Source organism: Neurospora tetraspora (genome assembly GCF_033439725.1).
Source record: "Neurospora tetraspora strain CBS 560.94 chromosome Unknown B0H65scaffold_1, whole genome shotgun sequence".
NCBI lineage: Eukaryota > Fungi > Ascomycota > Sordariomycetes > Sordariales > Sordariaceae > Neurospora > Neurospora tetraspora.
Genome location: NW_026944383.1, coordinates 5,736,686 through 5,752,851, shown reverse-complemented (window position 1 = coordinate 5,752,851; position 16,166 = coordinate 5,736,686). Strand labels below are relative to the sequence as shown.

Below are 16,166 nucleotides of genomic sequence, written 5' to 3'. Positions count from 1 at the left end.
AGAAAAATCTATATAAATTAATAGTATTTCAACTGTAACTAATATTATTATAATAATATTATCATTAAATTAAATCTATATATATATATACTTAAAGTTTATAAACCTATATTTAAAACTTATTTATTTAATATTTTACAAGAAGTATTTAAACTATATAATATTTCTTATATATTTTTAATCTTATAATTTTTAAAAGTGAATAATATTTATTTTATTCAACAATTTTAGAAAATATAATAATTTTTAATAAAATACTAATAAAATCAAAATTATAATTAGATTTTGGTTATAGTAAATTACTTATTTTTAATAATGTAAAAGTAAATTAATAATTTAATAACGTAAATATAACTTTTAAAAATCTAATTTCAAATTGATCCAAAGCTAGTCTAGAACTATTCTCTCTATTTACTTATTAGCATTTAACTATGTTAGCATATTTAAATTTATTTTTATCTATACTAACTCAAGACTAATTAAGGACTAGCCCAGGACTAGTCTCACCAAATACCTTATAAGACAGTACGAAAATGACCAAAATCAATTGTTAAGACCTCCGATATCAGCGAAACTTTCTTCACGGTATGGGGCACAGGTCTTGGCATGGTCTTGGCGCTCCGATTAGGGGCTGAGGTCAGACCCATGGGTGAGCTAAGCTAGGAATTCTGTTGTGGCTTGGGTGCGGTATGGAAGAGGGAAGCGAGTCGATATGGCAAGCTCCGTTGCCAGCTCCCTGTCAGCCGTCAGCAATGTGGATGCGGGTAATGGCGCTGATCATTCCGGTAGCAATGGGAATGGGGACGCAGAAAGGGCCCGGTCAGACAATTGAATGTCCGTGAGACCATGGCGTTGATGGGAAAGGGGCCATAATTGAATGTCTTATTATAATTGCCCATCAATCAATTACAGGGCCAAAAGCTAAAGTGGCTTGCAGTGGCAGTAATAGAATGCTGCGAGAGAAGGTGGAAGACGTGAAAAACGAAGAAAACGAGGGAAAGACAAGCCGACAAGCTGCAGTCGATAGCAAGCGATGAGGTGCTAGAACATATTAGGTTAGCGTACCAAGCTCTGCCGATCGTGATCAAAAGAGCCTCAAAAGATTGGGGAAAGTTCGCGATAGCGACATAGCGCAGTCTGATGGCCTGTGCTTTGACCGTCAAGGTGCCCTGTCCATCCCCTTTCCACTTCTTGGAATCGTGGGGTCGGTCAGTGCTGTTTGTGGGGAGTGCGACCGCTGTTGTCCAGCTGTCCAAGGGCTGTCTCGGGTGGAACGACAGGTGCTCCCGGTGACTGAGACATCACTGATTGGGTCGGACTATCATCACATGACTTTGGGACCTGCAACTGGCAGCTGCCCTCCAATTCTTCATAGACCTGGAAGGACCGATCTTCATCGCCCTTGCCAAATCAGACACCACAGAAAGATACTCCGACATTCTGGAGCCCGCGATGCCGGGCATGCACGCTGGGACCTGGATGGGCCCTGGATAGCCCTGGATGCCAACCCATACACCGTCAAGAGCATTCCCGTCCCGATCCCGGCAACCTTCTGAGAACCAAGTTCCTGTTTACCCCCATCTGCGGTGCAACCCCTTTTCCTTTAACACCGTCTCAGCTGCAGAAGAATTTGCATGCCAACACCTCAACCTCCCCGCCATAAATCATAAATCTCCGCCTTTGTTGTCTCTAGGCCAGTGACCGTCTCGGATTGAGTCGAGGATGTGTCGTCATGCAGTAGGGCATTAGGGTTAGGAGGTTGTCGGATTCCACCCGCTCGCTCTCTATGGCCGTCGCCAAGTGGTTGTTACTGTGTAACCGGCGGCTTGTCGTGAAGATGTGCAACTTCTTCCATGTACGGTTCCCGCCATTCCCTTTATCAGTTCCTACAAAGTGGACAGACCGTAGATCACTTACCGCAATGTTGGTTCAGTGTGGGCGAGTGTGGACAAGCTGGACCACAGAGTGACTCCGCAAACTCCGCAACAAGACCGATGGTCCATCCCGGTGCCTTGGACCACCAGAAAGGGATGGGAGCCTCCCAGTCACTCGACGAATGCGGCGACATGTGCTCGGTGTCGGGAGCAGCATCGGACTCCCAGGGGTGGGCCTGCCCTTGGCTTTATGTAGACGGGGACGACGGACTCCTGATGCTGATATATGATGGTCCCATCCCGTTCCGAAGTCCAAGTTGATCGCAATCTCTTCCATCACATCTTCAAACGACCAAGTCCGAAACCTTCACCCTTCGGAGTCTGTAGTCGAAATTACCATCAGACATCTCATCATGGAGGACAAACCATACACATCTCCCGTCGAGGAGAAGCCCGAATCGGCAGGGATCACAGTTACGATCGAGACCACAACCACACCAAACAGCGGGAAGAAGTTCGGCCATACCAGGCAGAATGACTCCGTCTCATCTACCTTCTCCCAAGCTTCCGCCATCTCCACATCATCGACCAACTCGGAAAAGCCTCTCATTGTCAACGAGAAGCGGCTCACGTACCAGTCGACATGCCCGACCATCGTCGACCTCGAGGCCCAGACCGAGGAGGATGAGTACAAGCAGAAGCCCTTGGGCCGTGTTCGATACACCATCTTGACGATCTACCGTCGACTCTTCACTGTAGCCTTCATGGGCAATGCCATTGCCTTTATCATCATGATGATCAAGGGTGCCCACCCCATGGACCTGGTCAACGCTGCTGCCGTCAACATCGCTGTCTGCGGTCTGTGCCGTCAACCCCTTGTCATCAACGCCCTCTTCCTCATCTTCGGATCCATCCCCAGATCTGCCCCCATCAGGATCCGCCGCTTGGCGTGCAAGATCTTCCACTTCGGCGGCGTCCACAGCGGGACAGGTGTGGCATCGGTTGTCTGGTACATTGGCTTCGCCGCCGTCTTCACGTACAACTACACGCCATCAGTCATCAACACCACCGTCCTGACCTTTGTCTGGGCCGTTCTGGGCTTCCTCCTCTCCATCGTCATCGTCGCCTACCCCACCTTCCGCATGAGGTTGCACGACTACTTTGAGCTGACCCACCGCTTCGCGAACTGGATCATCCTCGTCCTCTTTTGGATCCTGCTCATCTTGCTGGGCAAGCAGCAGGCCGACCTGGGTAACTTCCTCCTTCATCTCCCCGCCTTCTGGATCATCATCGTCCTCACCCTTGCCACCATCCACCCGTGGCTGCTGCTCCGCAAGATCCCCGTCAAGCCCGAGGCTCTCTCCCCCCACGCCATCCGTCTTCACTTCAGCCACACCGAAGTCGTCTTCGGCCAGGGTATCTCGGTCGCCAAGCATCCCCTGAAGGACTGGCACAGCTTCGCCTGCTTCACGGACAAGTTCGACACCCCCGACACCAAGTTCTCGTGCATTGTCTCCAAGGTCGGCGACTGGACCAAGTCCACCATCAACGACCAGCCCACCCACCTCTGGAAGCGTGGTGTGCCCACCTACGGCTTCGGCTATGTGTTGCGCATGTTCCCTAAGATCATCGTCGTCACCACCGGCTCCGGCATTGGTCCCTGCCTCTCCTTCATCGAGGACGCCAACAGGCCCGATATGCGTGTCATCTGGCAGACCAAGTCCCCCCTCAAGACCTACGGCCAGCGCACCCTGGATCTGGTCCACAGGATGGACAACAACCCCGTCATTCTCGACACCTCCATCACCGGCCGTGTGGACATGTTGCCTATCGTTCTCCGGTTGTTCAAGGAGTTCAACGCCGAGGCGGTCTGCTGCATCAGCAACCCCATGATGACCAAGAAAATCGTGCATGGGTGCGAGATGCGAGGCATTCCGGCCTATGGCCCCATCTTTGACAGTTAAGCTGGCTCTTCCACTGTCTTTGAGTTTTTGTTGTTGTTTTTGCACATACATTTTTTTGTTGTCGTTGTCTATGGGCGGGGAAATCATTACAACAATTGGATCATATACCTAGCGCGGCGCAAAAAAAGGGCGTAATGTTTTTGATGTTGTTTTTTTTTTTACCACGAACGGAACGCGGGTTCGAACGCCGTTACGAAAGACAAGAAGACCATGACTTACATATCATGACATATACCACACACATACACGATCGTTATGGGTTGGGGTTTCCCAAAGGGACAGAAAGAAAGGCATACCCTCTAGATTACTAGATACATCATTAATTAATACATGACCGGAAGAAGGTCGTCACGATCTTTCACGATACTATCATTTGGAACTTCTGAAAGAAAGACATACATACTTGCCTACTGCATTGCATATGAATCACTGACTTTTATGCTTGTCTCGTGAGGTGCAGCAGCAGTGCATGACGAAATGCGATGCGTGTCTTACAGCCACTGACTGTCGCTGCTGCTGCATTCAGCATGCAAGATGGCGGCCGCAGTGCATCGCGGACCGCGATGTCTTGACGCGACCCTTGCATTGCATGCGCTGAAGAAGAGAATCCCATCGGCAGCGATATGGGTTTTGGGAAACAAAGGACGGGAAATAGGAATGCAGTTGACCATTAACCGCCGCGTGGGGTATGAGCTGGAGTGGACTGGTCGTTTTGTCGCAACATTTACACTCTCGCAGACTCTCTGGCAGAGGGGAGAGTGGGAAGAAGAATCGAGGGACACACCCAAAATTCGAAAGACAAACATATGGCGTTTGCTAGTGGAAAATGTTAGTGCAGCGCATGTAAGGCCCGGGCCCGGACCCCAGATCAAGCGACTCAAAAACAAGTCATTAACACTTTTACTAGAGAGCCTCGAACAATAATGTTAGTATTCTTTCCCATCAATTCTTTTGCCCACTCTCTACAAGAGATTGCAGTGGGTGTTCCGACAACATCCAAAAGCCACCAGCTCACACACCCAGGGTTACAAATGGATCCAATACACGAATAACAAGTACCAAAACCATTACTCGTCAAGTCTTCAAGTTCCAACTGCTGTGTCGGCTTCTGACTTCCTCATCGGAAGGCCGGTGACCCGAAACACCTTTGGTCTCCTTGACGCCATGAGAACCTCCTTCAAAACCGACCATCTGACTAGCGGGCGAGCCACAATTGATTAGGTGGTATACCCGCATATGCATATGGTTTAGTTGCATTTTACTCCTTCGAGCTGCATGTCCAATGCATGCACACCATATTACCGTCTCGGTACCAGAATCCGGTACGAATCAATGTCCCTGACTAGTGGCTCGCCCGCTAGTCAGATGGTCGGTTTTGAAGACCTGACGAGTTATCTGGCGCAATTACATAGAAGCAACGGAAGTAAAAAGTTGCTGACGATATCAACAACATGACAAAGCCGTCGCTGATGGATATTACTAATCCAACCCGGCAATTGTGGAGAGAAATCGCGCCAGCGGGACTACCGGTGGCGCAATCCGGCTCCCGCCCGTCCCGCCCGTCCCGCAGCACTCCGAACCGGTATATAACCCCGCGTTAGGACAACATCACCCGGCTGCCGTCAACAATCGCACCGTCTCACAAAGCGGAAGTCAATGCAAGCAGTCACTTCGTCACTCAGAAGGACTGCCATCAGAACTCACATCCGACCTTCAAAACTGATACAACAACAAACCCGAACCCTCACCACCCCCGCCACAACCGCCAACATGACAACCGGCACCTTCCGCTACGCCGACCCGGCAACCATCAACCGCTCCTCCACCCCCTTCATCAAATCCTGGTCCAAAGTAGACGTCGACTACTCCTCCTTCTCGCGCGTCTCCGTTTCCAAGCCCGTTCACGACCTCCGCGCCGCCCTTGAATCATCCCCCTCGGATTTCGGCGTGGACGTCTCCGGCTTCGCGCTCTACAACCACCCGGCCACCGAAACCTCCTTCACCGACGAGCGCGCCATCTGGTCGGGGTACTACGCCGAAGTTGAGGCCCTACTGCGGGCTAAATTGCCTGGTATCAAAAGGGTAGAGATCTTTGATCATACCATCCGGCGAAACACCAATAATTCAGCGAGAAAGCCCGTGCAGCAGGTGCACGTCGACCAGACGCCTGCTGCTGCTGCCACGCGCGTGCGCAGGCATGTGACGCCTGCAGAAGAAGCAGAGAAGTTGTTGAAGGGACGGTACCAGATTATCAACGTCTGGCGACCCATTTCGCACCCGGCGACGGACTTTCCGCTGGCGTTTATTGATTGGCGCTCGACTTCCCCGGGAGATCTGGTGCCCGTCGACTTGCTCTACCCCAAGCGTCGCCCAGATGAAGACAACGAGGATCGCGGGAAGGAGGTAGCCCCTGGTGAGGAGACATACCCCAAAACCGAAGGGTACGAAGTCAAGGGGGAGACGTATGGAGTGGTGCCGAGCGAGGGACACAAGTTTTATTATGTCAAGGATATGAAACCGGAGGAGGTGGTGCTGATCAAGTGCTTTGATAGTTGGGGTGAGGGGCTGCAGGAGCCGTGGGGGAGGGGGAAGAAGGGGGTGGCGGGGTGGACGCCGCATACGGCGTTTGTAGATCCGGCGACGCCGGAGGGGACGCCGGGGAGGGAGAGTATTGAGGTTAGGTGTTTGGTATTTTATGAGGATGAGGAGTAGGAGGGTTGTGTGATGCAGTGAGGTGAACTTGGTCCTCATTTGTGTGGAATGAGACCGGGTGGTGGGAGCGAGCGATGCATGTTCTGGGGACTTCCGTCTATCGGCACCCTTCTTCCTAACTTTCTATTTTGGATATCCGTGATAAAAGACCGCAACATACACTTGTTGAATTACCATACGGGATGATCATCGTCCTCCTCGTCATCATCCTCTGAATCGTCATCGCCACCCATACCGCGTTTCCTTTTGATCCCGTACTTAGAGTGCTTAAAGACTGGATCATCAGCCGGAGTGATCAATCTGATCCCTTTCCTGTGTTCCCACAGTTGCCTTATCCATAAGGTCGTCAACCAACGTCTCGAGGAGCCCATAACAACAAGTCCCTCGGCCGGATTCTGCGCGAGTTGCAAAACCTCCTCGGTAATGTATGCCTTGTGTGGAAGACCCTTGCGACGCCCGAGCAGCACGTAAAGCTCTTCCAAATCCTCGTTGTCTTCCTCGCGGATTTTCTCCCATTGATCCTTTATTTCCATTTTGTGCCTGCGAAGCATGTACTCCTCGTACGAAAGGGTCTTGAAAGCTTCCTCTTTGGTGAGCTCCGTTGGGTCGGGGGCTGGTTGGTCGTCAGGCTTCTTCGCCGAAGGAAAACCATACGTCTCATCTCTAATGGTTTGGTCCCGCGGAATAGCCTCACTACTGGTCGGAGAAGCAAATGTGGGAGAGCTTCTAGGCGAGACGGCCCTGGCGAGCGTTGGACGTCTTGGTGTATTTGGGGTTTCGGGGGGTGGGTTTGCCGGATCATCTTCCAAGACCCATGCTGGATCTGGACCGGTACCATCCGCAAACGACCAATCCACGAGGTCTGTTGGCCCAAACGTGTATTCTAATTTGGCATGGCGAAGTTCTTCCAGTTCTTTGCATGACTGTGCAGCAAGTTTTCTTCGCTTGAACCAATCATCATTGGAGGCAGAAAGCTTCTTGACCACCAAGGTAGGGGGCTGAGTGGACGTATCGAAAGTGATTTGAACCCCTGTGTCTTTCCAGAGCCACTTGACCGAGTCTCTTTGAAGGGCTGTCCATCTGAATTGCGCTGTCTCTTGAGTTGCATCCACTAGGAACCGATACCCTTCCATCGCTACATGGTCGTTAGGATCAACCGGTCTGGGTGGCTTCCGTGACAAGTTCTGATGACCATACAGGTGAGTTTGCAGTGGCCGAACCAGCATTCGGAAGTGCTGCTTTAGTAAATCGGTACATAGGGGGCCTAGAAGCGCTACCCCGGATACTTCTTTGTAGACACTAGTAAAAAACGCCATCATGCCAGGATTGTAGATGCCGTCCCATTGCTTGACCGATCTACTGAGGTCAGCCAGCCACTCCTGGTAGAGGTTATAGTCGACTTGTCTTGCGAGGTAGAGGAGGAAGCCAACGATGTCGATGTCCTCAGATAACCAAGCAGATACGTATCTTGATTGGTGATGGGATGTGAAAAAGTGGTCGAATTGGATGAAGGTTCTGCAAAGATGCCGTCTCATGCCCCAGTCAATCTTCATGTGTAGGGATTCTATAAACGCAGCGATCCAAGGCATCGGCTCGGTGGGCAGCTGCATTTGAATGAGAAGTTCTCTGACAAGTCTAGTTCGATGTTAGCAATCATGCTCTGCAAGTTTTTGAAGGGACCCAGCATACTCATAAGCAACAGTAGACTCATGGCCAAAGCTGAGAGCGGCTTTAGCTAGAGCACGACCATCCTTTGATGAACAGAGTAAAGGTGTTCGGAAATCATCCGGGATGAGTAAAGGTTTGAGCCAAGATGTCACAAGTAGGTGGGGTAGGAGACCTTGACCGGTGATCTGCTTTGGCAAGGCCAGCACAAACTCGACTCGGTCATGCAGGTTCTGGTACGAAAGGATGAGCTGGGTCAAGCTGTTTTAGCTGCATGTTAGCCACATCAGATGAGGCAGTGGATGGTAAAGTATGGGACGAACCATTCTTGAAGGTACGGATCCCAGAAGTTCATCAACAACCTCCTCTTGACGAGACAATCGAGCCAAGGGACGAAAAGCTGCTGGTCGGGGGCACTGTCAAACCTGCTTTGAAGAGTGCAAGCCCGAAGGAAGAGTCCGTAATCACGTTGCTCTCCGGCGAACATGAGTATCTGGGACTTGACTGAAGGAGTCATCACAGCTTCCGCGTTCATAACACGGTATAGCATATCAACGGCGATATGGGCGTTATGGACTGTTAAGTCGGAATCGGGAAATCCGGTGGTGTGCTGAAGGGCTAATCCCAGAAAGTACTTGGCGATACGCTGGACTTGATCGTCCCCAGTGGGACAATTCGCAACGACCGAGGAGGACAGTACGCATGGAGATTGCGCTTGTGGAACGAGGAGAATCGTCTGCCATAACACTTCAGCACGCGGTCAAGCATTCAGGAAAGGCCAGACTTACATCTGCTTGCCAGAACTGCCGGGTCCATTTATCAGGGTGTTGGAGGCCCTGGCCCGGATGCGGCACAATTTCCTCATGGGGCTGGCTACAGAACAGTTCGTCGTGTATGAGACTCTGAACTTTGTGTAACATAGAAAATCTCGGTGCGTTACTGTTGCAAATCCACGGCGGCAGTATAGGCTCTCCATCCAGGTCGTACACGGACAAGAGTTCCACGTCGAAAAAGGAGCTACTAAGGTCTCGGCGGCGCAAGTGTTCGGAGAGGGCGGATTCCACATTGTAGTCAGGCCAGTGCTGGATATTCGCATAGAGTTTCGAGGTCGAGGGGCCAGACCATACGGCCCTGACGCTGGCAAAGAACACGTCCCAACCAGCAGCTCTTGCGCCCCGGCGGACAATTTCTATCCGTCGCGATGTATCGTGGTCTAGTTGACGGAGGGAAGTAAACCATGTCCCCGCGGTTCCTGGAGGACCGAAAAGAATCGCGGGAGGCTCTGCGTGCGAGTACTTTTCCGGCCATGACAGCAGCGACTCGCGGACTAAAGAGGCATCCGCCTTCTCGTAGGCGCTTCGGAAGACTCCAAAGAACGGCGAGGAGTGCGGTATTGTCCGAGGTGGAGGTATGGGGATGTTGAATGGGAAATGGTCGGTTTGTGTAGCCGCGTCTATCGTGCTCGCTTTGGCATTCGGGCCAGCAATCGGGTCAGAGACTTGAGGGACGTCTGTTTGCGAGTTGCCGGCAGGGGCCGCGACAGGAAGAGGCGGATCGGCCATTGCAAGGTGCGGGGCCCGGTCGCATCAGGGCTAAGGTCCAGGAATGCGATTTCCAAGAACCAGACAAAGTGGGCTGTCCCAGGTCTCTTTCGACGGTAGAGTGGGTAGGATCGATTGCAGTGTCAAGTTAACCAATCCAATTGGGAAGGCGCTGGGAAAAAACAGAGGCCATCAAGGTTCCCTCCCATGGCGGGGTAAATTTGTGTGGGCAGACGCGACGCGTATCCCGCACAAACCACCCTACGGAGATATGTGCTGTCTAGGTGATTAAGCCCAGATCAGCTGATCAACCGACCCAGATTCCTCCGCGCAAAGGCAGTGAGCCAAGATCTACCCTTCTCTTCTTTACCTACACTGCAACTCCTCGATCCAAATTCTTTTCACAGTCTTCACACGTATCAATATGCACTTCATCATCACTCTTGTCTTGGAAACACACCAAAAGATTGTCGGTCACTCGGTCGATCACAGGCCAATCCATCATAAACCCATCACGGTGATGCCAAGCACCGACCCAGCAGTCCAGCACGATTCATGTGCATGCGGAAAACCACCGTGACATCCCGAAGATCGTGAAGCACAGCAACCGCAAGTGAAGCTCAATCCAGCCATCATGAAGATCGCCAGCCGCCGGAACAACCCGCTGCTGTCCTAGCCTCACGAACATCAGCGGACGCTCAGATCTATGAATACGAGCAACAACGGAACGAATCTCGCGCCCGCTTCAGAGGACGGATTGCTTCCGCGCCCCCACGCGCTCTGTCACCACCACACACACCCGGTTATTAGCGAGCCTGGTAGCGATGAGCGGTGACTATGGACGCCCTACGAGCTACATACTGCGTATGGAGGTGCCAAGGAAAGGAGTTGTGACAGTTTTCGGCATGGTCTGGGTTGAGTAGCGAAATGCCAATTTCTACCCCCCCCGGCCTAACCCCTTCTGTCTATTCTCCCCAGATCCCCTCAACCACTGGCAACTCACAAAGGGGTGGGTCTTAGCTGACTTTGTCCGACCTTCACGAGAAAAACAAACGTCCCAGCGGACGAAAAAGGAATGCCTTTAAAGACTATATGACGCCTCCGGTGATATCTGATTGAAATCCTCAACTATGCAAGGCCGCACCCTTGCGTCCACAAGTTTGCATCCATGGACGTCTCGCTGATGAGTAAGCCATATGGCTCTAATCGGCTCAAACTTTTCATTGAAAAGTTAGGAATATTTAGCTACCTCCTCTCGTCTGCAGCCAAGTAAAAGGGGTGGATCAATACGACCGTACCGCTTTAGTGCTGCATTAGCTTGGTGATGGCTGGTCTTGACCATTTTTAGTATAGTTGGCCAAGGCCTCCACACCGCCTTGTCAAAGACACCTGAAAAACAAGGTTGAACCCCGCACGAGGTTAGCACCTAGATCCATTCGGATTTATACGAAAAATACCAGCTAAAATACGTCCCAGTCCGAAAAGATAAACGCCTAAAACGAATATTTAACCCCTCTAAACGGTTCAAATATATTACTATTGTCCTACTTAGTAAATAGTAAAGGCGAAGAATAATAAAATAGTCTCGTTAACCCCTTCTTATAGCTACTCGATAATATTTTTAAACCGCCCAGTAATAATAATATCCTACCCCCCTTCCCAACCTTCGACTCCCTCGAAGATAGCCAATTTATCTACCCAATAGACTACAAATACATTAATAATAACCAACCAATTAAAATCCAAAACGATATTATAACGGCCTCCCTAAATAATACCCAACCGCCTTAAAATATCGTACAAAATAGAGAATTATCGCGAACTATACCCCCCCTAATTTTAAAGAGGAAGTAAACACCCCCTAAGCCTAAGTAACTAAAGGTACTAAAACTACCCAAGTTAATTAAATTAAAGAAGAGGATCAACTAGACTCATACCATGACCGATATACTAATAATTTAATTCCTCGAATATAAGAACAACAAACTCTTTAATTTAATATAGCCAAAAGATTTTATTGAAGTATAAGAGCGGGTAAAGGGATATTATATAGAAAAATAGATTAAATATATATAAACTTAGAAGATTATTAAGACTAAATTCAATACCGAGTAACGTTGATATTATTATTAAAAAGAAGTTCTCTCTATCTTTAGCGCCTCGCTTAACCCTACTACTAAATTACCCAAAATATTTACGTAGAATTGAGAAGCCTTTCAGAAGCGGAAGAATACTAAGAACTATATAATCGACTAATTTATAAAGACCCCGCTCGGTAATATTAAAATATACTTTCAAATATTCTTCAGGACGAAGGCAGCGGGTAGGGGCATCGCGGAAGTAGGAGAATCGTAAGTAAATAAACTATTTAATAATAATAATATTAATCTTCATAATAATAATAATAATAATAACGGGGAGGAAATAATTTTATCTAACGATAGGGAGGAGGATAGGGACGATGACAATATTAAAGAGGTTATTCGGCTACCCGTAAAAAAACTTACTAAGGCGTAACAATATAGGAAGGATACTAATCCTATTTAGATTATTACTAGAAGGCAAAATTCCCCTTATTGACGTGGGTACTAATAAAGTCGGTCGTAAAAAGAAGGGTAATAATATCGAATTACTTAGTACGTCGATAGAAAAGGCAGCTACTTTATTATAAGCTCCTAAACCAGTTGGATCTAACGAATTTACCTTCGCCGTCGAGAATTTATAGCGTAAGTTCTTTAAGTTAGAGGAGGAGGAGATAATAAACTATATTAATTATTTTGTAAATTATCCTTTTTTTACTAGCATATAGTTAAAGTTAAATAAAAAAAATAAAGGAGGGGTATATTAACTGCTAGAAAGATTGAATAGAATAGAATAGAATAAAATAGAGGGATAAGGTTGGGGGAGGGGTAATTAATTTAATAATTTACTAAATTTATACTAAATTACTAGATTTACACTAGATTACTAAATTTACTAGATTTTAATTCGAAACCCCTAATTTTATGAAATAATCTAATATTTCTAATAATCTAGCAAATAATTATACAAACACGATAATTTACAATCTCCCCTCCCCTCCCCTCCCCTCCCTTCCTCCCCCCACTTCAATACTCTACTCTACTCTATACATACTAAATTATTTAATATCTCTCGTCTTTTTCAAATATAATTACCAACTCCTCTATATTAATATCGACGACCGCTATCTAATATAATTAGGGTATATACTCCTCACTACCCTTCGCGTACATATACGAGCCTCTTTCATCTACCGCTTTTCTTTCGTATTCAATTAGTAGGGTTTTCGATTCCTTATATATTTTAATATAAAACTATATAACGTAATTACCGCGTATACAACCCGTCTCTGGTTATTAAGACTATACTCGAAAGGCACTACCCTTATAATCTTCTATCGCCTTTTTAAATAACCAAAAACATACTCTACGACAATTCAAATACGAGAGTAATATGAATTATATAGCTCTTTAAGGTCTTCTAGCAATACATTTATATTCTTCCAATCTTGAAGATAATATTTAACATTTGCAAAAAGAATTATAATACCCTACTTTACGCCAAAATTAGCGTCTATAATATAGTATCGATTACGAAGCATACGAAACGAACGTAAGAATATTTAATTGCAAAGTAAGGTATCGTTCGTCGACCCTTCTACGTCCGCCAATACATACGTAAAAAAGTAATTGAACTTTACGGCCGCGAATATATTGTAAGTTATTAATCCCTTATAGTTATACTATCGTAGTTAATCCTTCTTCTTAATATACGTAGTGATATAAATACTATCGATAGTACTAATACAACTATTGAACGTATTCAAACTAAAATTCAATTCGATAGTAAAGTCTAAATAATCATCCGGCGGTAATATAATATACGTAATATCACGGGGCGAGAGCACCGTTAGGTATAAGGTATGATCTTTATTATTGTACGAAGGAAGCAAGAAAGGTGTGCGCAGCCAGGGCAAATATAAGGCACGGGTAAGATCCACCTAATTGGGTAGATTTACCCTGTAACCGCTACTAAAGCTAAGCCCAATACTATAGTAATAGCTACAACTAAGCCGCAGTACAATATTAGCCAATAGCACGACTAACATAGGGCATATAATCTAGCCCTATAACACTACCCCCTCTCAAAAGAAATCCCCGTTTACGAAATCGCTAACTAAATATATAGTTTTGCCCTTAAATCTTTCAAAGTAAACCTTCCCGGGATATACCCAATTAAAATTAGATAAAATCCCTTAGCGCGTATATTAAGACGGGAAATTACTTAACGTTAAGACTCCTATCTAGGAGAAAAATACTAATTAAAGTATTATTAAATATAACCCTTCTACCGAAATATCTATTATTTTACTAAATAATCTTGAATAATATTCTAATTTTTTTTATAATTGCCACCTCCCCTCTCTACCATTGCCAACCCCTAAAGGGGGTATTATAAAGGCCTTATAATATAGTGGTATATGAGGACACTTAAAGTGCCACTACTAATACAAATATAAATATTATACATTCGAATTGTATTTATATCCCTCTTTCTTTTTCTTTTACCCTATATTTGTAAAAATAATTCCTAAATACTCTATTTATTTATATTAACGTATTATAACTACTATATAATCTTATTCGAATTGGGGAGACTCAATTAGAGAGACCAATTTAGGGAGACCGTAGGGAGAAAAGGAAATTAAAGTATAAGTAAATTTCGGACTATCCCTCAGAATAGGCTTAGAAGATTCGTTCTCTAGAAATTTAAAGTGGGATTCGTACTATAAATCCTAAATTCCTTTTTTATTAAGTTTTCATTTATCTTTTACTTTTTATTTAATTTTATACTTCTTCGAACTAATAGTACTTCTAATTATTATACTAATTCTAATATTTCTAGGAGGTTATTCTAAGCCCGTATTAACTTCTTCTTTAATTGCCCTCTTCTTTTTTTAACCTAGACTAATAGTAGTAATATATTGGGATTAGCGTTATAGAATTTTTAAATAATATTATCGTATCCTTTTAAATCTTTAACCGGTTGCTCATTAGGTTTATTAATATTTTTTTTATTTAATATAATATTGTTAGCGACTGTTATTTACTTTACTATATCCTATAATACTTTCGAATTCCTATTTTGACTATTTATTATTATTATACTTATTAGTTATAATTATTATTCAACCATTATTCGTACGGATATCTTCCTTAATATCGTATTAGCCGGGTAGTCCGGCTATTTCCTAGAATTTAATTATAAATATATAGAATATTAGATTAACTTTTATATTCTTAAGAAGTTTTAATTTTACTTAGTAGGAATTAGTTTTAATAATTATAAATAGTCCTTCCTATCTAGGGACCAATTTTGCTTGAGGCTTCCTTATAGCGAGGTTTTCAGTATTTAATAAAATTCTATTACTAATATAATATTTAGGAGCGTTATTACGGTTTTTATTTGTATTCGCTTCGTATCGGTCTTATACTTATTCAATAAGGCTACTACCCTATTTAAAATAGTTTAAAACTAATTAATTACTTTTAAAGCTTTGAAGAATTCTTTCTTCTATATTTTTAATAAATTGGGAGGGTAAGGCTTAGCCAGCTCTATACTTATACGAGGGTAGAAATTATAATTAGTATAAAAGGGGCTTACTCTTATAATTTTTAATACCGTATTATTATAAGCGAGCTTTACTAAAAGTAGGTAATTCGCCCAATCATTTTAGGTTTAGTTAATATAGAATTGAAAGTATTATTCTATTTTAATATTAATCCTTTCGGTATAACTATTAGTTTGGGAATAAAATACTGAAGAAAATTTTACTATAATACCTAACTTTTCGTATAAAGTTCTCTAAAGTATTAAAATCAATTATAATTTTTTATTGGAAATAATACTATCTAATAACTTGTAAATACTATAGATTTTTTCGATAAATTGTTCGACGAATTCGTCCATTTCTAAAATCTCTATTAGAATATAATATTTTATCTTTGTAAGACGGTCTATCATTATAGTTATATATTTATATATACGGCTACGCCTTATATATAATATTATTAGGGTAATATAATTAATTGAAATTTCCATCCAAATTTTAAATAGAACTGGGAAAGGTTTTAAGAATTTAGCAGGAGAGTACTTTAATAATTCAATTTTTATATAAGCTAAGTAGGCTTTATGAAATTCTTTATTTAATTAGTATATTCTTAATTAGTAATAAAATTTATTAAAATTTTATATATCCTTTTATAGTTAGCATAATTATTAGGCTTTATTATATATATTTTGTAAATAAATTATAATTGGGTATTTTTATCGTCCGGATTAATAAGTACCTTCTCTTTTATATCTTTCTTCCAATAAATGCGGCTTTA

General features: G+C 44.6%; 3 protein-coding genes across 3 annotated transcripts; 2 read left to right on the top strand and 1 right to left on the bottom strand.

The window, feature by feature from the left end:
* The first annotated feature begins 1,832 nt into the window (after positions 1-1,832).
* On the top strand, positions 1,833-4,205 carry B0H65DRAFT_452430 (uncharacterized protein). Its single transcript, XM_062826098.1, has 2 exons — positions 1,833-1,855; positions 1,934-4,205. The coding sequence occupies exon 2, from the start codon at positions 2,288-2,290 to the stop codon at positions 3,836-3,838; it is 1,551 nt and encodes a 516-aa protein (XP_062686946.1). The 5' UTR covers positions 1,833-1,855; positions 1,934-2,287; the 3' UTR covers positions 3,839-4,205.
* Positions 4,206-5,294: 1,089 nt separating this feature from the next.
* Positions 5,295-6,635, top strand: B0H65DRAFT_51847 (uncharacterized protein). Its single transcript, XM_062828698.1, has one exon. It carries the CDS (start codon positions 5,495-5,497, stop codon positions 6,548-6,550), a length of 1,056 nt encoding a protein of 351 aa, XP_062686945.1. The 5' UTR covers positions 5,295-5,494; the 3' UTR covers positions 6,551-6,635.
* On the bottom strand, positions 6,301-10,130 carry B0H65DRAFT_452428 (uncharacterized protein). Its single transcript, XM_062826097.1, has 4 exons — positions 9,004-10,130; positions 8,539-8,951; positions 8,240-8,476; positions 6,301-8,185 (listed from the first exon to the last, which is right to left on the bottom strand). The coding sequence occupies exons 1-4, from the start codon at positions 9,775-9,777 to the stop codon at positions 6,721-6,723; spliced, it is 2,889 nt and encodes a 962-aa protein (XP_062686944.1). The 5' UTR covers positions 9,778-10,130; the 3' UTR covers positions 6,301-6,720.
* Positions 10,131-16,166: the final 6,036 nt, after the last annotated feature.